Source organism: Mus caroli, chromosome 11, assembly GCF_900094665.2.
Source record: "Mus caroli chromosome 11, CAROLI_EIJ_v1.1, whole genome shotgun sequence".
NCBI classification, from domain to species: domain Eukaryota; kingdom Metazoa; phylum Chordata; class Mammalia; order Rodentia; family Muridae; genus Mus; species Mus caroli.
In genome coordinates, this window is record NC_034580.1 from 2,565,111 (window position 1) to 2,587,471 (window position 22,361).

The following is a 22,361-nucleotide window of genomic DNA, read 5'->3' on the forward strand; positions in this document are numbered from 1 at the left end:
AAACGGGCAAGGTGAGCATGCACGCTACTTCCTGGAAGTCACCTAGCTCAGTGTGGGCAGGTGAGCATGCACGCTACTTCCTGGAAGTCACCTAGCTCAGTGTGGGCAGGTGAGCATGCATGCTACTTCCTGGAAGTGGCCAGCTCAGAATGTTCCTATGTCTGAGTGTCAGTGGTTTCAGCTTGACTCTAAAACAGTCACAGAACTTTCCCAAAATGCCCTGTTCCCAGGAGTCTCCACGACTTCTAAGACTGGTCTGTTGCCAAAGTTTGATACATAAACCAGATGGGTCCTGATGACATATGGAATAACGTATTCAGTTGCTATTTGGTTGTCTTGAGGAAGGGTCTGGAGCTCCAACTATGTAGATCAGACTGGCCTACTAGGACTCAGGGATCTACCTACTGCCTCTGCCTCCAGAGTGATTTTGGTATGTCTAGACAGGGTCTCGCTGTGCAGCCCAAGCTGGCCTGGAACTATTCTCTTTGCTCAGCGTCCCAGATGCTCAGAATATAGCTATGTGCCACCACACTCTGTCCTATAATCTGTGTCCCCTGGAAACTGTGATCAAAGTTATAAAATTACAAATTTTCTGCATGTATCTAAATTTTAGGAATACAGACTGAATTTTATTTCGGGGTGGTGGACAAACCTCATGAAAAAAAGAACTTTTTATCTTCTTGGAGATGGGGGTCTTGCTATATACCCAGACTGACCCTGAACTTTTGGATCCTCCATCTCTCAAGTCCTGATAGCACAGCTGTACACCACCATTCCCAGTATGAAGAATCCATTTCTAAGCTATCATGAATCTTGTCTTCTTTGTCTCAGATTTTCGGGACAGCATAAAACAATTTTTAAGTATGGTTAAAAGCAATTCTTGAGCTCTCCGGAGTAGGAGGGACTCTGAAAGCAAGTGCCCTCCTTTCCTATTAGCAGGTGTGCTTACAGTGTGTGTACATGGGGGACAGTGGCATGGCACGAGTGGAGTCAGTGCACAACTCTATGGGAACGGTTTCCTTCCGGTTTTAGGTGAGTTCCAGAGATCAAATTCAAGTTGTTATGCTTTGCTGCAAGTGTCTGTACCCACTTACAGGACCCCCTATTCACAACAATTCGTAAGAGGTATTCCCTGTGCTTGAACTTGGAGCTAGGAAAATGGGAGGTGAAAAGCCGTGTGTGTGTGTGTGTGGGGGGGGGTGCCAGGGAAGTTTCTCCAGCTCCATGAGAAGTGGGAAAAGGAAGGTTTTGTTTTGTTTGTGTATTTTTAGACAGGGTCTATTATGTAGCTCTGGCTATCCTAGACCTGCTTGGCTTTGAACATCCAGAGACACCAGTCTCTGCCTCCTTAGTGCTGGAATTAAAGGTGTGCACCAACATGTCCAGCTGGCAAAAATGAAAATTTTTAAATGGAAAAAAATGTTTTGTTATTTCTACCTGAATCAGCGTGTTGTAAGTTATTTTAACGTTAGGCAGATCAGAGATCCTGCAAAGTTTCAGGATTGCTTTTCTCACCCGCACACGGCCAGACCACCCGACCAGCAGATCACCAGGGCACCTCGTGGTCATCCTGGGAGACCCAGGGAGCCAGGCCAGCAGAGGAGACCAGAGGGTCTTGGTTCAAGAAAGGGTTCCAGATCAGAGAGCGCACACGTACCCTGGACCAAGGGCACCTCTGCTGAATCTAGTAAAAGGACAAGACACAGGAGAGGCTCTCAGGCCACAGCCTGACTTCTCTCAGGACAAAAAACATAGATGAAAGGAAAGCCCAAGACCTCAGCAGCAAGACACAGTTAGGTAGAAACTCGTAGGTGTAGATGTAGGTGGAGCAGGGCTCTGAAACTGACTGAAGTGACTGATCCAGCTGAAGATAACGGCAGAGAGCCTGAGGTCCCTGACCAAGTAACTCTCAAACAGTGGCTCCATTGCTGCACTTTTCAGAATGCTGGGGAGGACTCTAGCATGGATAGCAGACCCTCTCACGACCTGCTGTGCAGGTGCTGCAGGCTAGCATTTCCCTCCAGCAACCACAAAATTGGGTAATGACTACCCTGCTGAAGTCACCATGAAGGTACCATTTCCACTGTTCCCCAGGCCCTCTTCAGGCAGAGGCTGCTGTCCTGAGCACGAGGACAATGAAGGCGTGGAGAGGCAGAACCTGCACACTACTATCATTTGAGTATACATTCAACTCATTAATTCAACAAACATTTATTAAGCGCCTATGTGTGCCAGGTCCTAGGGACCCAGAGCTGTATGGTGCTTAGGCCCTGCCCTCAAGCAACTCACAGTCTAGGGGCAGACAGGAAACACACGTGACAATGTGCCGTGAGGTGCTGCGAAAGGATGACAGAGTGCTGGACCACAGAAGGGTAGGTAACTGACGAGCACTTCCTGGGCACGGGTCAGAGAGTGCGTCATACACCGTACATGAGCACAGTGCCATGGCAGTGCCTCACACTTTGCTGCACATCACCAAAACCTTCCAGGCTGGTCCACAGAGGACCTGTGTGGAGTCTGCTTCCTTGGGACAACCTGAAACACCCCTGTCTGCCAGCAGCTACAGTGACTAAGGGGGCTGTTCCCTAATTTCAGGGGCCAATGAAGGAGCAGCTACCCAGAGGGCCGACTGCCAGGAGCCTTGTCATGGGTAAGGAACAGAGATCAACTAACGGCTTATCACCCCACCCCTGGCCTCGGCTTATTCTCGATGGTGTCTCTGAGCTAGTCTGAGATTGCTTCTTAACACTGTGAAGAGGAGCCCCGTCACCCCTGGCTGTCACTGGCCTTCACTCCATGAGCAGCAAGCACCAGGCAACTCCCAGGTGCCAGACACAGCCTTACTGTCGTCACCACAGGCCACAGCGGGAGGCCTGGCCTCACACCAGTCACAGCCTGCGCAGCCGCTCAATGAGCTGCTGGATGTTTTGGTTCTGGTTGGACAAGCCATTCCTGATGTTTTCTAATAGGCATCTCTTCAATTCAAAAATGGCCTCACTGTAGCCCAAGCTCACAGCGGCCATGGGTGGCGCTCCATGCCACAAGGCTGGGATGTGCCAGACGTGCTGCCTCTCAGCCAGGCCCGCCAGTGTCCGGAAGCCGCCGCCCTGCTTTTCCAAGTGGGTAGCCCTGCTCAGGTCGCTTGGCGGATCCAGGAGCTGCCTCCTGTCTCTCGGTTTGGGGCTGGGAACAGGCAGGTCATGAAGGTTCTGGTACACAAACTGATAGTTGGGCATGTGCCCCATTTTTTCTAGCCTCAGAAACGCATGAAGAACAGCTGGTGGGATGTCCTTTGTTTCAGCTAAACTGACCACAGTGACATTACTTAGCCCCATTAGCAGTGTGGCCAAGGAAGCCTCCAGTTCAAACCTGCCTCCAGCAGAGGCCAAGGCCCCACTGATCAAACCCCCAGAGTCTATTACCAGGATCTGGTCACAGCCCAGATCCTGACTGAAGCCCTCAGCTACAGGGAGGAGCTGCATGAAGGCCCCCCGGGGACTACAGCTCCTCCCAGTGGCAAATTTCAGGCCAAACATGGTGTTAAGGAGTGTAGACTTCCCTGTGCCCGGCACCCCCAGGGCAGAGAGAACCACTAGCCGAGATCTCCTGTCTAGGCGGGCATGCAGCTCCTTGAGAAGCCCAGTGACCCATCGAACAGGGATGCTCAGGGTAGCCCCATCGACCAGCTCCAGGGGCAGCCCACCCAGCAGCAGTTCCACAGCCACACCCGGGAAGTGGGCAAAGCGCCTCTGGCCAGCGGGCAGCCTCCCTGCCTCGATCAGGCAGCTCTCCGCTTCATAGAACTGGCCCATCTCCCGTAGGAAGTGCTCCACTCCCAAGGGCTCAGGCCAGAGTGGCTCCGTCAAGTCTGAGGGCCCACCAAGTTTTGGTCTGAGGGTGAGAAGGGTCTCTGGAGGCTGTCTTGGCCGTGGCTGGCCAAGTCGAGCCAACCCCCACTCCATCCATCTCAGGAAATACTGCCTCTCACTCGGGGAGGGGCTGCTTATTCCCAGGATGAACTCCTGGACCCCTGAGGTGGGCTCCTGGCCATTCTGCTGCACCCGGAGCTCAAGGACGCGCCGTCTCAGCTCAGCCCGGTGCTTCTCTGGGGGCTCCGGGACCCACTGGAGCTGGCAGAACTCTCTTTCAGCTTGGGCGGCCCTCCTCGCAGGCTCGCCCTGCAGCCGCAGCTCGTCTCTCTTGTAGGCGTCCACATCCTTGATCTTCCTGAGGATTTTCTCCATCCGGTCCTTTGCCTTCTGACACTCCTCAAAGTCCTCATCAACTCTGAGGCCGAGCTTACGTGCTGCGTGTGCCATGTCCTCCACAGACACCCTCCTGCAGGGAGAGCGAGCCACGCTGCACATGATGGCTCGGATGCGCCTCACGAAGCCCTCGCTGTCAGTACTGCTGACCTTCACCAGGACGTGAGAGTGGTCTATCTTCAACACGGGGATCAGCCTGTTGAGGAAGCGCAGGTTCGTGTTCCGTTTCCCTCGGTAGGGACTCAGGATGAAGTAGTACTTTGTGGTTGACTCCTTCATGGAGTACAGCAGTTTGTATTCCTTCTTGCTGATGTTGTCAGTCAAAATAAACACAGCAGAGGAGACTTCTGTCAAGAGCTTGAACTGCAGCCAGTGAGACCCAATGTCACCTCTCAAGTTCAGAAAGGCCATGGGCTCTGGGAAAACATCCAGGTCCTCCTTACCACTGGGGAAAAACCAGGAGATCTCTACTAACCCATCTGAGATCTCTCGAGGATTAGTGCCTAAATTGAGGTCCCGATGCCAGAAGCAGTCCCACTGGCGGCGGGCCGGGCTGAGGACGGCATTGAGCAGCTGGGACTTGGAGTTGCTGCTGACATCCATGCGCACGAAGGCAAACGTGGGCACCCTGGACAGGACCACACTGTCTTCTCGGAAACTCCCCAGGCTGCGGAGGGGCTGGAACCACCACGTCCGCACGACACCCCGCAGGGCCCAGAGCAGAAAGGTGTGGCAGTGGTTTTCAGAATCGGGCAACACAAGTGGGAGTGCGAACTGACAGAGGGACATCTTCAGCAAGACCTCCTGCTGCAGAAAGGTGTCTGAAGACAGCAGGAGGGCACAGAGGAGATCCAGGGGGTTCACAGGCGTATCAGGCATGGGCAGCTCTGAGAAAGAGTAGATGTCAGCAGCGACGTCCTCCGCTGGGTCCCAGTACATCATCTCCTCCTCTGCCTGGCTCTCCTTCTCTGCAGGCCAGGCCTCTGGAGGCACGTCCAGCACCATGGTGGTGTTCCTGGCTTCGGCGTTGAGTGCCTGCAGCTTCCTGAGGAAATGCCAGGGAAGGTCCTTGGGAACCTGAGGAGCCCAGTTCTTCATGCTGTCAAAACTGATCTGCAGGGAGTCCTGGAGGGTGAGCTTCTGTACCTGGTATGTCTCCAGTCCCAACAGGGACAGCATCTCCTGAAACCTGCTTCTCTCCACTGTATAAAAAACAAAACAAAACAGAACAAAACAAAACAGAAACACAAAAAATGTTTAGCCTTCATTCTCAAGTCAGTGCCAGAGCAGAGCTGGAGAGGAAGAGCCTGCAGAGAAGGGTTGGGAGAGGACATTCCTGAGAACAGGATGCAGGTGCAAGGGGCCCCGGATATGCTGGGCAAAGGGTAAATCCTGTCTCAATTGCACTGCCTAACTAACCTATGTGAGCCATTAAATACAGAGAGGGAAGCCAGGCGTGGTGGCGCACGCCTTTAATCCCAGCACTTGGGAGGCAGAGGCAGGGGGATTTCTGAGTTCCAGGACAGACAGAGCTATACAGAGAAACCCTGTCTCGAAAACCAAAACAAACAAACAAACAAAAAAATACAAAGGGAAAGGGCGGGCTGGCTAAATGAGTCGGTAGTTAAAAGCACATACTACTCTTCCAAAGGAGCAGTCAGTTCCCGGCGCCCTTGTCAGGGAGCTCCCACTGCTACGAAGTCCAACTCCAGGGAACCCCGCAGCCTCTGCATACACACACCCATACACATGAGTAACATGAAAAATAAATCTACAGCCAGGCATGGTGATACACGCCTTTAAACCCAGCACTGGGGAAACATAGGCAGAATTCGCTTATGAATTCAAGGCTAGCCTAGTCTTCACAGGGCATTCCAGGTCTGCCAGGATCTCACTGTAAAACCATAGCTAAGACAGAAAAAAAGGAAAATTTAGGAGTTACATTTAAGATCAAGAGAGTTCATGTAGAAGCCGTGGTTTCTAGTTTTTCTAGACTCCGCACTACCTAAGCCTAAACTGGACCTTAAATAACTAGAGAGAGCAGCAGCATGTGTTCCCAGGTGCTGTGTGCAAACACCACTTCTCAGACCTCAGCCCAGGTCACATGGCCTCACACTCCAGCCCAATCAGGAATCTGGAGAGCATGGCGGAGCAAGCTGTAATTCTGGCAATCAGGTGCTAGATGGCTATAAATTCAAGATCAACACAAGACATAGCAAAAGCCTGCCTCAAAACCTGGAGGGAAAAAATGTCAAAAGGAAATTCCCATGGGGGTACAATCACTCTTCACTTTCTGGGTTGTCTGGTAAGTGTTCTTTTATATTTGTCAAGAAACTGGAGACTGTTAAAAAAAATAGTAACCATATCTTGGCGACAGTTTGCAAATCCAAGACTAGTAATGCAGGACTCTGGCTTCTGTTGTGAATTGGGATTTTTCTGGTGCTGAAGATGGGGCACCCTCTGCATGCCTGCAAAAGCTCTACCATTAGGCAATATCTTCACCCTTATTTATATATTAAGATATAGTAAATATATTTAACTTATTTTATTTTTTAAAGATTTATTTATTTACTTTATATCTGAGTACACTGTCACTATCTTCTGACACACGAGAAGACATAAGATCTCATTACAGATGGTTGTGAGCCACCATGTGGTTACTGGAAATTGAACTCAGAACCTCTGGAAGAACAGCCAGTGCTCTTAACCACTGAGCCATCTCTCCAGCCCTTATTATTTTATTTTATTTATTTATTTTTGTTTTTTTCCAAGACAGGGTTTCTCTGTATAACCCTGGCTGTCCTGGAACTCACCTTGTAGACCAGGCTGGCCTTGAACTCAGAAATCCGCCTGCCTCTGCCTCCTGAGTGCTGGGATTAAAGGCGTGCGCCACCACGCCCGAATTTTTTTGTTTGTTTTTTTAAGACAGGTTGCTTTATGCAGACCTGGCTCTCCTGGATCTCACTCTGTAGCGCTGGCTATTCTTAATCTATGTACACCAGGACAGCCTCAAATTACAGATCCATCTGTGTTAGGGGTGCACCACCACACCCAGCAAACACTTGATATCTTTTCTAAACATTTTATTTCTTTTATATATGTGAGGACACTGTCACTATCTTCAAACACACCAGAAGAGGGCATTGAATCCCATTACAGATGGTTGTGAGCCACCATGTGGTTGCTGGGAATTGAACTCAGGACCTCTGGAAGAGCAGTTGGTGCTCTTAACCACTAAGCCATCTCTCCGGCCTGAAGCTCCTGATATTTTGAAGACAGCTTCATTATGTAGCTCAAGCTGGCCTCAAAATTGTTAGGACTATATATGTAAGCCACCACTCCCTCTCTAATACTTGTCTTTTAGGCACTGTGATTATTATTCTTGGTTGTCAACTTGACTACAACTGGAATTAACTAACACCCAAAAATGGAGGGTACAACTATAAGGGCTTTTTGCTTCATTTGAAGTGGAAAGATCCATTTCTAATCCAGATCTCTGAGGTGGAAAAAGACACCTTTAACCCAGATCTCATGAGTTGGGAAGACACACCTCCAATGTGGGCCACAGCTTCTGCTGGAAGCCTTTGTAAGGACATGGAAAAGGAAGGTTTTGCTGTCTGCCTGCTTGCTTGCTCTCCCCTTGCCAACAAATCCGTTCCTTCACTGGCATTAGGACTTACTTCTTGAGAATTCCAACATATACTGAAGACCTCCAGCCTCATGGACTGAACAACTACAGACAGACATGTGTGTGCCGAGCACACGTACATGCAGGCACATACACACACAGTCTCACTAAGCTCTGTTACTCTAGAGAACCCTGACTAAAGCGGTGACAATAAGCTTTTGGTGTCACCGAGGTTCTGCAGACGCTGAATGATTGAGATATTTATAATGCAAACTTTCATAAGCAGATGCTTGATTATAGAAGAAGCTTATCAAGTTGTAAGCTCCGGGGACTGGCCTGCTATGCTATCAGTGTCAGTATAAGCATGGATGTGCCTGGCAGCACAGCGATGCAGCCCGCATGCGAGGCAGCGTCTCACCAGAGTGATACCCCTAGCTCTTTTGTTTTTAATCTTTCAAGATGGGAGGAGGAATGAGGGTGTTACCATCCTGTCTCAAACCTGTGAATGGATTCAACTTTTCAACTTTCCTGCCTTTACCTTGGGATGACAGGCATACAACACCACGAGTGTCCCATAGCATGAACTTTAGGGCTCAGAATTCTAAGTTTATTTGCATGCATGAGCCATAGACTATGTATAGAGATGAGAGACAAACTAAGGGAGTCCCAATGATGCAGCTTTGGTCATCAGCCTTGGCAGCTCGCAATCTTACCCCTGAGCCATCGTGTCAGCAATGTGACTGAAGGCCCACTTGAGAAGTTACAAAGGGGCTGTGAATTTGTTTTAAAAACAGAACTGGCCAGGTGGTATGGTGAAGCAGTTAAAACCAATTGCCTCCAAACTTGATGACCTGAGTTTGATCCTTGTACCTACATGGTATTAGAAAATAAAATTTCAAATTGCCCTCTGATTTCTATACACCTGCACATGTGCACACAAATACATAAAGTAAGTTTTTTTTTAATGTAATTTTTAAATTTTTTGTTTTTATGTGTATGGCTGGTTTTTTGTGTGTGCACATGCATGTCTGTGTGTGTGTGTGTGTGTGTACTATATGCACACAGTGCCCAAAGAAGCCAGAAGAGGGCACAGTATTCGTCTGGAACTAGAATGACAACAGAGAGCTTAGGTGGCTGGACAGCAAACCCAGGTCCTTTGCAGAAGCGACAAGTGCTCAGCACTGGGCCAGCTCTCCAGCCCCAAATAAATGTACTATAGGAATAAATAAAACCAGAAGACTGCACTGTGAATGTCAGAAGTTCTACATGACTTGCGTTTCCCTGAAGCCAGGGATATACAGCAACCATTATTGCTTAAGTAGCATGATTCATCAAAGCAACTTGGGAAAACCACATTCTATATATTTACTCATACATACACTTGGCCCTTAGGAGACCACTCAGCAGCTCTGGGTTCAAGTTTGCCAATATGCAAAGGAAGCTATTGCTAGTGTTTCTAAATGTAGCCAGCTGGACATTAGAATAACTTTAGGAGCTCCTTAAAGACAAGACACCTGCAGAAGCCCCACCTACAAAGACACATGCTGACGGTGTAGGTAAGTTAAAGGAAACCTTGGTTACTTTCTAGTTAGGAAGTTCCCCAGGCGGTTTTGTTTTTAGCAACATTATTAGTAGCTCATAAAGGGGTGATAGACAAGAGGATTCTAGAGTCAATGAGAACTAGCCACCGATAGGGTCCTCTCCTCCCATAGAATGGAAAGCTGGAAAGCAAAGAGAAAATGAGTACCTGTGGGGAAGTCATTGTCCTGAGCCTCGTTTGTACCATCTATGAGAAAAAGCAAGGAAAATAAAGGAGATTAATCTAATAGTGTGTGTCTGGATGATAGGAAATGAATTAAGTAGAAATCCTAACAATATAAAATATAAAACCGTTGGGTCCTAGTGACTTTCACTTCTCATCTGCACCCCCCTTCCCCAGCCCAGTGTGACTAAGTCCTGAGCCCTTACCTCCACAATGGAACCCGCAGCCCAGTGTGACTAAGTCCTGAGCCCCTACCTCCACAACGGAACCCGCAGCCCAGTGTGACTAAGTCCTGAGCCCCTACCTCCACAATGGAACCCGCAGCCCAGTGTGTCTAAGTCCCGGAGCCCCTACCTCCACAATGGAACCCGCAGCCCAGTGTGACTAAGTCCTGGAGCCCCTACCTCCACAATGGAACCCGCAGCTCAGTGTGACTAACTAAGTCCTGAGCCCTTACCTCCACAATGGAACCCGCAGCTCAGTGTGACTAAGTCCCGGAGCCCCTACCTCCACAATGGAACCCGCAGCTCAGTGTGACTAAGTCCCGGAGCCCCTACCTCCATAATGGAACCCGCAGTCATCTCCTTCCATTTCTCTCCATTCCAAATCTAGAAAGAAAGGACACGGGGTTTCACCTCATCGGCAAGGTAGAACCTGTCTGTGAAGAAGTCCGAATTGACCGTGACTTTTGTTGACTGTTGCTACTATAGTTGAGTATCGCTGAAATATTCAGGTTAGATCTTGGAATGAGCTAAGTTTAAACAAAAACAAAGGCTGGAAATATAGCTACGGCTCTAATATTTTTTTATTTAATCAACCTTATAATTTCCTCACAATTCAGTTTTGTTTGTTTGTGACAGGCTTTCTCTACATAGCATTGGCTGGAATACCAGGCTGGCCTTGAACTCACAGCGATCTGCCTGCTTCTGCCTCCCAAGTCCTGGGATAAACCTAACATTTAAAACTGTTTTTTCTGGCTAGGCAGTGGTGGCGCACGCCTTTAATCCCAGCACTCGGGAGGCAGAGGCAGGCAGATCTCTGAGTCTGAGGCCAGCCTGGTCTATAGAGTGAAGTGAGTTCCAGGTCAGCCAGGGCTACACAGAGAAACCCTGTCTCGAAAAAAACAAACCACCCAAACAAACAAACACACAAAAAAAATAATATCACTCAAAGTGAAAGTAAGATACTAGAAGAAAAAAAATTTCCCTAAGAATTTAAAGTGCAGTGTAAAGAGAAAAAATGAGCAGAGAAGAAAATCAGAGCCAGTTACAGGGGCTGGAGAGGTCACTCAGAGGTCAAGAGCACCAGACATTTTTGCAGAGAAGACTTAGGTGCAACTCCTAACACCTGTGTGGTGGCCCCAATTACAAGGACCCAGTGCCCTCCTCTGGCCTGGCCTCTGTGGGCACTGTGCACACGTCGTGTACAAACACACACACAGGCAAAACACGCATGCATAGCATTTTGTTTGTTGTTGTTTACAACAAGGTCTGTGTCGCTCTGGCTGTCCTAGAACTTGCTATGCAGGTGAAGACGGCCTTGACCTCACAGACTCCCTTTGCCTCTGCCCCCTGAGTGTGGGGACAGCAGATGTGCAGTGCTGCACAGGGTTGGTAAGCTTTCAGAGACAGGTAGAAGGCACACGTCCCTGCTCCCAGGCTGCTTATCAGGAAGGCAGCAAGCTCAAGGACTGGCGAGCTCACACAGAGTTCCAGACCAATATGGACAACTTAACAACACAGGTCTTAAAAAACAAAACAGTGAGAGAGGCTGTAACTGTGACTCAGTGACAAGCCCACACTCCACTGTGGAAGTCACATGCTGTGAGACTTGTTACAGGCCTTTGTGGGAGAACTCAAGGTGGAGCATTAAAGCATTCCCACCGAGTGATCTTTCCCTCCTCATTATCCCAGCGCCCAACACCCACTTGCTAGTTTTCCATCCAGAGGTAGACTACTGTTGCTGAGCACTAACTGGCTGTCTCCCATGTACACCTCAAGACTGTTAGCGCTGGCCGAGAGTGGTGGCTCACGCCTTTAATTCCAGCACTTGGGAGGCAGAGGCAGGCAGATTTCTGAGTTCGAGGCCAGCCTGGTCTACAGAGTGAGTTCCAGGACAGCCAGGGCTACACAGGGAAACCTTGTCTCGAAAAAAAAAAAAAAAGACTGTTAGCGCTGGGTCCCCACTATTTCACACCATCTACAAGAAACTAACTTAAAATGGACAATCTAAATGTAAGAACTAAAAATCATGAAACTCTTAGAAGACATGTGAGTAAATCTTCATAGCCTTGGACTTCGTTCTAGTTTCTTAGATGTGATACTAAACAGCTGACAAAGCAAGGGTATAGCATTGTGCATCAAACGACAAAACCAAAAACGTGAAAACAGTCAGGCATGGCGGCCCATAACTTTACTCCTAGCACTGGGAAGCAGAAGCCAGATTGCTGTGAGTTTGAAGCCAGCCTGACCGACAAGCCAGTCAGAGCCTTTTTTAAAGAAAAAGACAAAAGGAAAAAACCTGAACACAGGGCTAGGGGCGTATCTCAATAGTACAGTACTTACTGTGATGACTGAGGCCCTGGATCTGAGTTCCAGCAGTAGCTAAAACACCACCACCACCACCACACACACACTCACACACACACAGACACACACACTCACTCACACAGACACACACACTCAACACACATTCACACACACACACACTCTCACACGAACACACACTCAGACACACACAGACATAGACACACACAGACACACTCACTCACAGACACACACACTCAACACACATTCACACACACACTCTCACACAAACACACTCAGATATAGACACACAGACACACACACTCACACACATAGTCACACATACACTCACACTTACACATAGACACTCACACACACACTCACATACTCACACACACTGACACACTCACTCACACACACACATGTAAGGAGATGGGATAAAATATTTGCATAGTATGTATTTATGTCTCAAATAAAGATCTAGTATTTGTACAACTTATAGTTTCTTATCAAAAGAAGCTGAGGTAGAATAATCCTTTTATAGAAAGAAAAAGAAAAGTCTGAAGCTTAATTTAGAGGTTCACAATCCCCAGCCAAGTCACAGTATAAAATCCCAACAGACAGAAGAAACCGATCTATTTCAAAATGGGCCCAGGTCTAATTTTACCTGCAATTGCCACAGATGTTTGGCTGTCTGAAGGTTTTACTTCTGGGGCCACTTCTCCCAGATCTGAATGCCTGAAAATTTTTTCAGAAGAAAATTATCATTAAAATAGCTTACTACTACTACTTTCACCTAATCAAATGGCTGCGTATAAAATCTCTTGGGAGGAAAAAGCTTCTAAAACCTACAGTCCCGGGCTGCTGAAATGGCTCAGGGGTAAAGAGCACACGCCGCTCATCTAGAGGACCAGAATTCAGTTCCCAGGACACTCACATATCCTTATAGTCTTTCAAAACTGTAAACTCTCGGTATATTCCAGATCCATGAACTCAGACCCTCTCCCTTTGGGAGCTGGCTGATCCTGGGCATCTGGGCAAGTGCAAAACCCCCAATGACTCCAGTGCACAGCCCTAGGGAGGCACACTAGCCTGGAAATACCACCACTCACATAGCTGCCAGCTACTCAGAAAGACATAAAAAGATACATACCCTTTGACCAGTAATTCCACTTCTATCCTAAGGAAAAGAAATTAAAATTTAATTACAAAGATGTTGATGTGAGCTTGATATTCAATAGCAAAAGCTTTATGCCTGTTACAGTCCAGTAAGAGGGAATTATAGACCTGTTCTACAATCAGCACAAAATATTCTATGGGTTTCTTTTTATGAACAGAGCAGTTTCAGGTGTACAAATTAGCAGGGATTAAGTTACAGAATAGTATAATATAAATATGAAAAAATTATGTATGTTTGAGAGATACAGAAATATGCTCATCAAAAGTTGAGGGTCAGCCGGGCGTGGTGGCGCACACCTTTAATCCCAGCACTCGGGAGGCAGAGGCAGGCGGATTTTTGAGTTCGAGGTCAGCCTGGTCTACAAAGTGAGTTCCAGGACAGCCAGGGCTATACAGAGAAACCCTGTCTTGAAAAAACCAAAACCAAAACCAAAACCAAAAAAAAAAAACAAGTTGAGGGTCGTCGCCGGGTGGTGGTGGCACACACCTTTAATACCAGCACTTGGGAGGCTGAGGCAGGCGGATTTCTGAGTTGGAAGCTAGCCTGGGCTAGCCTGGTTTACAGAGTGAGTTCCAGGACAGCCAGGGTTACACAGAGAACCCCCTGTCTCAGAAAAAAGAAAAAAAAGTTAAGGGTCACAGAACAAAAATGTCTACAGTGAGGAGTGGAGAGATGGCTCAGCAGTTAAAGAGCACTGACTGCTCTTCCAGAGGTTCTGAGTTCAATTCCCAGCAACCACATGGTGGCTCCCAACCATCTGTGATGGGATCTGACGCCCTCTTCTGGTGTGTGTGAAGACAGCTACAGTGTACTTATATATGATAAATAAATAAATCTTTAAAAAACTGTCTCCAGTGCAGAGCTCTGTGGGTAACACATCTATAGCCCCAGAACTCAATAGGCTGAGGCAGGAGTATCTCAGCTTCAATCGCTGGTCGACACAGCAAATCCCTGTGTAAAACGAACAGCACAGGCAAGAAGGAATAACCCTCTTCGCTTGTTTTCACTGTGTGTGTGTGAGCTGCTGAGGTACAGACCCAGGGCCTCCCGCATGTTAAATGTTCTGCTACTAACCTATAACCTACTCCCCAAGTCAATACTACACAAGCTGAGGCAGGAGAGTTACAAGTTCCAAACCCAGATGAGGTTGCAAAGCTAGATCCTGAATCCAAAAATAAAATAAAATTCTAAAATTTAAAAACTATTTAAGTGTATCACAGAAATAACATGGACCAGAGAGCTGGTTCAGCAGTTAAAAGTGCTTGTCTTATAAACCTGATACTTGAGTCAGTCCCAGCCACCCACAGACGAAGCCAGATGCAGCAGCACTGACAGGAAGTTAGATATAAGGCATAGATGGGAGAATAGGCCAGCCAGTCAATGGTAACAAAGAGGACAGCAAGGGCAGGGAATCGACAAACACCGTCTCAAAAGCAGGGCAGAAGGAGACAGCAACTCCTTAAACAGCTGTCTTTGACCTCCACATTGCACTGTGGCATAAGAATGCCTATACACACACACACACACATACACACCCATGTGTGCACAGATAAATACAAGTGCACATGTGCATGCACACCCATGTACAATACACATGCTTTTGCTTGTGCAAGTAAGCGTGCGTGTGTGTGTGTGTGTGTGTGTGTGCGCACGCGCGCGCGCACACACACACACACACATACACACACACAGCATTTTTTACATTTTAATACAGCATTTTAAGGAGAGCAAGCAAAAAAAGCCGGGCGTGGCGGCACACGCCTTTAATCCAAGCACTGGGGAGGCAGGCGGATTTCTGCGTTCGAGGTCAGCCTAGTCTACAGACAGCCAGGGATACAGAGAAACCCTGTCTCGAAATACCCACCCCACCCCACCCCACCAAAAAAGAAGAACAAGCAAACCTGAGGGTGAAGGTTCTAACTGGAAGATGAACACCCAAATATTGAGCAAAATTTATAAAACTTGCCAGGGTGCTGAGGTAAACTGTGACCTCTGCATACATACTCATGTGTCACATGCCTAAGTCTATCTATGTCTGTATATACATCTATTTCCTGTGTCTGCTGAAGGAGCCAGTAAGCAAGACAGAGTAGTAAGCACTATGAACACCCCATACCTTTATACCTTCATAGTCAGTCCGTGTTCAGAGAACTAAGGACTCCTTGGAGATGCTGGCTAACCCCAGGACTGAGAGGGAAAGAGAGACTTGAGTGTGTGAGTAAGAACGCTCTCTGCACAGTTTTGGAGACTGTCTCTGCATTCCTGTAGCAGCTCGAGGGACTCCCACTGGCCAAAGCTGGGATAACTGAGCAGGAAAAAATAAAACAAACTATGGTAATGAAAAACCACTGAGAGGGGGCTGGAGAGATGGCTCAGTGGTTACGAGCCAGTGCTGCGCTCGCAGGACCTGGATTCTAGTCCCAGCTATCACGTGGTGGTGTACAACTATCCACATCTCCAATTCCAGGGGCTCCACTGACCCAAGGCACACACATGGTGCACATAATACACACACCCAGGCAAAACACTGCTATGTGCAAATCAATCTTGAAAGGAAAACAACCCCGGAGGCAGACAGACAGACAGACAGACAGGTGACTGAGCTCGCTTAGGCCTGCACAGTCAGACTGTCTCAAAACCAACAACAAGAAACAAACACTGAAAAACAAAATTAATTCATCCATATAGGTAATAAATAGCTCAGTAAACAGTCATACAGGTAATAAAAAGCACTCGCTCACAACAGAATACAAGTGCGGGGGTTACAACATTAACAGTGCCATCAGGCCAAACATAATGGCTTATACCTTAAATCCCAGCACTCAGGAGGCAGAGGCAGGCAGAGCTCTGAGTTCGAGGCCAGCCTGGGCTACAGAGTGAGTTCTAGGACCGCCAGGGCTACACAGAGAAGCCCTGTGTAGAGAGAATAGCACCATCTTTCCACTGTGCGTGCTCAGCACCATCTTTCCACTGTACGTGCTCAGCACCATCTTTCCACTGTGCGTGCTCAGCACCATCTTTCCACTGTACGTGCTCAGGCTCGAGTCTCCCTAGGAAGTGCCAGGGAAGAAAACCCAGCAGCAACTAACAACATAGCTCAAGCCACACTTCCAGAGCTGAGCCAAACTAACATTAATAATCAAGTCAGACCCTGGTGTGCACCCACAGTCACCGATCCCGCAGTGGGCGATCACAACTCACTGAAGACAAGTGACCTTCTGTCAGAGGTGCGAGGTAAAGTATCTCAAATGTACATGCCATAAGAAAACGGAAACACTCCAGAAAACCACACAGCAGCTCATCCTACAGTCTCTCCTGAAGAAGAAATTTCGGGGTGAAGTGAAAATGAAGTGTAGGTCCAGTCAGTGCTGTGGTTATATAACAGAGTATCTTGTTTCTTGGGAAACAGATACTGAAGGCTTAAGGGGAAAGTACCAGGAAGCGAGTAACTACTCTCCCTACACACGGAGCGCACTCGGCATCCCAGAGGTCACTGCAACCAAGCCTAAAACCAACACAGTACACACGGAGCGCACTCGGCACCCCAGAGGTCACTGCAACCAAGCCTAAAACCAACACAGTACACACGGAGCACACTCGGCACCCCAGAGGTCACTGCAACCAAGCCTAAAACCAACACAATGGTATTTGGAGAAGGGGTGTTGGAAGGTGGTTAGAAAAACTCCCCAAGAATGGGTTTACTGAACAAAAGAAGAGGCCCGAGCTAGCAGGAGAGGCTGGCTGGTAGTGTGGCTCGGTGGTGTTGTAAGTGAATGGCACATGCAGGGCCCTGGTTTGAGGCCCTGTCTCAAGAGGGAAAAAGGACTAGAGTAAGCTGACTGTAAGTAGGTCCGTGATATGGCTCAGCAAGTTAAGGTACCTGCGGCCAAGCCTGGCAACCTGAGGTCAGTCCTTCATGATGGAAGGAGAGAAATAAGTTGTCTCCTGACTGCCACATGCTTACAAGCACACAGGTGTGCACACAAGTGCACTCTCACTCATGTGTATGCACACACCTATACACCAAATAAATAAAATATAAAAGAACTGTGTCTGGTTAAACATAGTTCCTCAGAACAGAAGCTGCAGGCCTGTCTCAGAGGTCCAAGAACACTGCCAGATCACAGACAAGCTAAGCCAGACAACAGGTTTCTACAGCTCAAGACTTTGGTCCATCCATGTTCCAAGGCTGGGCACGCATCCCAGGCTATGTATTCTGGCTAGTGAAGACAGGAATCTGACTTCAGCCCTTTCGGTTCTACAGAAGCAACAGTAAGCAAACAGTAAAGGGTGTCCTCCCAACCGTGCTCATACAAAGTGTGTGTTGGTTGGCAAGTTCTGTGTTTCATTCTTGCTTGCAAACCATGTCAATGGAGATGTACAAAGCAAGACTTGGGGGTCTATCACTGCTCCTGAAATACCAGGTTCAGGCAGAGCCAGGCTTGTGGCTGGTGCCTTCTAATCTACAACCTCACTAACCACACCATGCCTTCAAACAACACCACTGATTGTGTTACTCAACATTCGTATGTTGAAGTCCTCACCAATGTGATTGATGATACTTCAACTTGAGATCTTTAAGTAACTTAGCATCAAATAAGGCTACAAGATGAGGCCTTCATGTGACAGGACTGGTGACCTCCAAGAGGGCCACTCTCCCCCTGAAGACACAGAGAAAAGGCCCTCACCAGAAACCTAATCTCTCAAACCTATCTGCTATCTCAAGATCTGGGAGAAAGTCAACAGCTAGACTTGATGCCTCCAGTTTATAGTGCTTTACAGAAGCTCATGTGGCCCCCAGATCCATACTACAAGGTGGGAAGCAGGGCTAGAGAGGTGTGGCAAAGATCTGCTCACATCCCCAAACATGGCTGGAACCCAAAAACCAGCTGGGTCCTTTTTAGCACATTCTATTTGCTATTTTTTATGAGTTTGCAAAGTTTTTCAGCTTCTCGGTTCCGCTCACCAACGGTAATCATCAATCGGTTACTAACTGCTTTGGACAAGAACACCTCTGTTTTAAAGTCCCCATCTCTTTATGCCCTGTAATTCCAGAAAGTGGCGAGAAAGTCCAGTGCTTCCGGATTTCTCCTTTAATGCTGACTGTGTATTCTTATCCTAAATTAAAATAATATCCCAAGAAACTTGTCCTGCCCCAAAGCCTCACTTTATGAGACAGAAACATTTAAGCCGCCTGTGGATGTGTGTTGTGGGTTGAACTGTGTGTGATCCTACTTGGAAACAGGAGCCTTGCAGGTCTAATTAGCTAAATAAAGATGAGGTCACCGCCAGGGAAGGTGGTTCGTGCCTGTAATCCAAGCTCTTGGGGTACTGAGGCTGGAGGTTCATGGCTAAGTTTGACGCCAACATGAACTACCTAGTGAGTTCAAGTCCACTTGAGCTAAAGAGTAAGATTTTTGACTTGGAATAAACAAAAGATGAATAAGTCATGATGTGGTCCTGTGGGCCCTTACTCTAGTGATCACTCTCCTGATGAAAGAGGGAAACTGGACCAATACGAAGGACAGCAACAGGCGAGGACTGCAGTGACACATGAGTGATTCAAGAAGAGCCAGATGCCAGCAGTCCTCAACTCTGGGACTTGAAAGCCTCCAGCATGGAGAACAGACATTTTGTCAGCAGTCTCCAGAGTTGTACAGCAGTTTCACTCCCAGATTCAAACCTTCCAACTTGGAGGGAAACTTCTTCAGATACAGGTTATAAAGGAAAAATGAGGACATTCTGGGGCAAGGTGGAACACCCCATCTTTCAGAAAAACTCGCTCAAGACAGAGAGTAAACAACTTAAAATAGCTTCAGGAAGTCCCTGAAACTGACTGGAGTCACTTGGCTCCTCCCTCCCAGAAGTGATCAGGAAGGACTGCTGAGAGTCACTCCCGAGGATTAAAGCTGCACAGAAACGGCTGAGAGCAGCTAGCCAGGAGCCTGGAAGAAGCAGGGAGTGGTCAGTTTCCCGGATGGACGGATGGATGGATGGACGGATGGATGGACAGATGGATGGACGGAGAAGGTCAGACCATCTGCTGAGCGTGCTGCAGCAGCTGTACAGTGTGCTCAGCTTCCCAGCTTTGTGAGCGGACACCCATGCTGGGGTGGGCTTCGGTGATGCAGCTGTCTCTGAATTATTTCTGCTCCTATAAGTAACTCCTTACCCAATAAGACTCTGTGGCTCATCAAACTGGACTTCCGCAGTATCAGTGCTTGCTGCCATGGGCCTCATGATCTGGGGTGAATAGATCTGTGTGTTACATCTCCCCAGGAAAAGTCTACCAGACAATAGCAGGACCTTGACACTAACTACAGGGAATTAGCATAGTGTATGTGTGGCTCGACAGCTGTGTCACCTCATTCCTCACAGCTTTCTAAGTTCCTGATTCTTCTCCATATAAAAACCCTGGTCACACTACCCCAGAGCCCGCACTAATCCTGTATAAGACCTCATTTTAACTTATCAGACCTATGAGGATCCAGTTTCCAAAGCCACATTCACAGGGGCTCCAGCTCCAACATACCACACTGGGAGAGCATTAGTCAGGTTATGATAGCACCTATGCTAGGGCTGGGCTGAAACCATCCGCTGTGCCGTATTTCCTCCGCTGAGACTTTTCCTCCTGCAGGGAAGGGGGACTCCCAAGGCTGAGAAAGCCCAGCCGGTTACAAGAGCCACAGGCCCCTCACCAAGCTACAAAAGCAATAAACTGCAGCCCCAAGATGGCTCAGTTAGTAAAGACCGTGCCACACAAGCACTGGTGTGAAAATGGGGGACAATACTGCACACCCACCTGTTACTCCTCATCACTGCCTAACCAGCCTCACTGGATCAAAGTGCTCCAGGTTCAGTGAGAGATCCTGACTTAATGAAATACCATGAAAAGTGACTAAGGGGCTGAGGAATGGCTCGGGGTTAAAAGCATGTATGCTCTTCCAGAAGACCCGAGTCTGGGCCCTAGTGCTACATGGGGTGGCTCACAACCACCTGTAACTACAGCGCCAGAGCGCCCTGGTTTGCTAGCCTCTTGGGCACTGCACTCATGCACAAACCCACTCTACCATACATAGATACATGATAAAAAAAAATCAAAATAAAAAAGTAATTAAGTGATTAAACAGACAGCCAACATGGACCTCTGGTCTCCACATACATGGGCATACACGCCATACAAACAAACACCACATGCGTACATACTAAACAAGTAAGAATAAGGGGCAACTGAGGCAGCTCCGCAGGCAAAGGTGCTTGCTGTCAAGCATGGTGACCTGGGTTCCATCCCTGGGGCTCACACACTGGAAAGAGAGGCGACTTCCACAAGTTGTCCTCTGATCTCCACGTGATCTCCACACAATCTCCCTGTGGCGTGCTCCATACTCCCCCCCCCCCACATATATATACATGCATACAGAACAAACACAAATACAAAATAAATAAGGATAAAAACAGTAATAACAGCTAGGCCAGGCGATGTCAGGCGGCACTGCGGGAGCGTGCGGAAAGCTCCAGAGATTCAGCCACCTGGGTCGGGGCACCAGGCATGCTGGTTTCCGGGTGACACATTTTTGGATTACCCATGTTCCTATAATTAACCCAATAAACTTGAGTGGACCTGTTTCTTTGGCCTGTCTGTCAGGTGCATGAAACTCCAGTCTTGGAGGGAAGTTGGGGCTGACAGTTAGATCCCTGGTCTCAAAAAATAAAGGTACAAAGCAACTGAAGAAAGGCACTCAACAAGCGTGGCCTCCACAGAGCACATGCAACGCACACACGCAAATCATTTTGGATTGGGTTTGACTTTCCAGCTTGGTTGGGCCTGATCTCCTTCTCTGTGAGAAGGAGAAGCGGCAGCGGGCTCTGCATAAGCTTGCTATGAGGATTAGTTAACTGTCCAAAGACTCAGGGTGGGGCCCAACAACACAGTTGTTGGAAGTGGGCTGGATCTAAATTTAAGAACACTCTCTGGACTGGAAGTCCCTGACTCAGAGCTCCTGGTTTGTTTCTAGGCACAGAGAGGTCAAGAGCAGGTCTGATGATGAAGAACTACCCCCCGGAACAGTACCCCCAGGAGATTGCCAAGTGCACCCTTGTGGGGACCTCGGATTCGCAGACCACTGCAAAGTGCTGAAGGCACAACCAACTATGTCCCATGCAGAAGTCATGGAAGCGTCTGTGCAACAAAGGTAGGTGTGTATTCCTTTCAGATTTCTCCAAAGCATGACACATCTTTGGTTTTCTCCAAGTATGGCATGTCAGTCTCTCTCATCTTTCCCCAACCCCCAATATGTGGCCCACTCAGTTCAGGCCAGACTTCAGTAGGAGAGGCAAGCCCTTCCACTCTACAGATGCTGGGGTGAGTATCGTCCCACCTCGGGTTCCTTTTTATGTCCAGAAAATGTTAATGCAGCAGCTTTCAGCAGCTCTGAGAATTCTGGGTAATGGGGACATCCTGTGGGGAGTGAGGAAAAGTGGACACAAGGTCTCCAGGCGAGGTCATAAAGATCAGTCACCTGACCAGAGAGTCAGAGCTGGACAGTAAGGCTGAGAGAGGGAAGTCGGCAGGAGCTGAGAGGAAGACGACGGAATGAGAAAGGCATGGAAAGACGGAGCTGAAGAGAAGGCTCAGAGTGTAGAGCTTGCATCCAGTCCCTCCAGTTCCAGGAGCCCTATCACTCTCTCCTGACCTCCACACGGTGCACAAGCAGGCAAACATTCATACACAGAAAACAAGCTAAATACAGAAATCTTTTTTTTTTTATAATTTTTCCTTGGTTTATTGTTTGTTATCTCTTTTTTGTTTAAAGATTTATTATTATATATGAGTACGCTGTAGCTGTCTTCAGACACACCAGAAGAGGGCATCAGATCTCATTGCAGATGGTTGTGAACCACCATGTGGTGGCTGGGATTTGAACTTGGGACCCTTGGAAGAGCAGTCAGTGCTCTTAACCGCTGAGCCATCTCTCCAGCCCCATAAATCTTTTTTTTTTTT

The 22,361-nt window shown here is 48.1% G+C and overlaps 1 protein-coding gene across 4 annotated transcripts in view; it reads right to left on the reverse strand.

Annotated features, from left to right (window-relative positions):
* Window positions 1–607: 607 nt before the first annotated feature.
* The window catches only part of LOC110306308 (up-regulator of cell proliferation), a 47,815-nt gene continuing 26,061 nt past the window's right edge, over window positions 608–22,361 (reverse strand). For 3 of the 4 annotated variants that reach the window (XM_021178472.1, XM_029483237.1, XM_021178471.2), the window contains exons 2-6: window positions 13,334–13,360; window positions 12,848–12,918; window positions 10,213–10,263; window positions 9,641–9,679; window positions 608–5,467 (exon numbers count right to left, since the gene is read on the reverse strand). In XM_021178472.1, coding sequence (XP_021034131.1) covers window positions 2,889–5,467; window positions 9,641–9,679; window positions 10,213–10,246 — 2,652 coding nt within the window. In that variant the 5' untranslated portion in view covers window positions 10,247–10,263; window positions 12,848–12,918; window positions 13,334–13,360 and the 3' untranslated portion in view covers window positions 608–2,888. The remainder of the gene's footprint in view (window positions 5,468–9,640; window positions 9,680–10,212; window positions 10,264–12,847; window positions 12,919–13,333; window positions 13,361–22,361) is intronic. The other variant, XM_029483238.1, reaches the window with a different exon arrangement.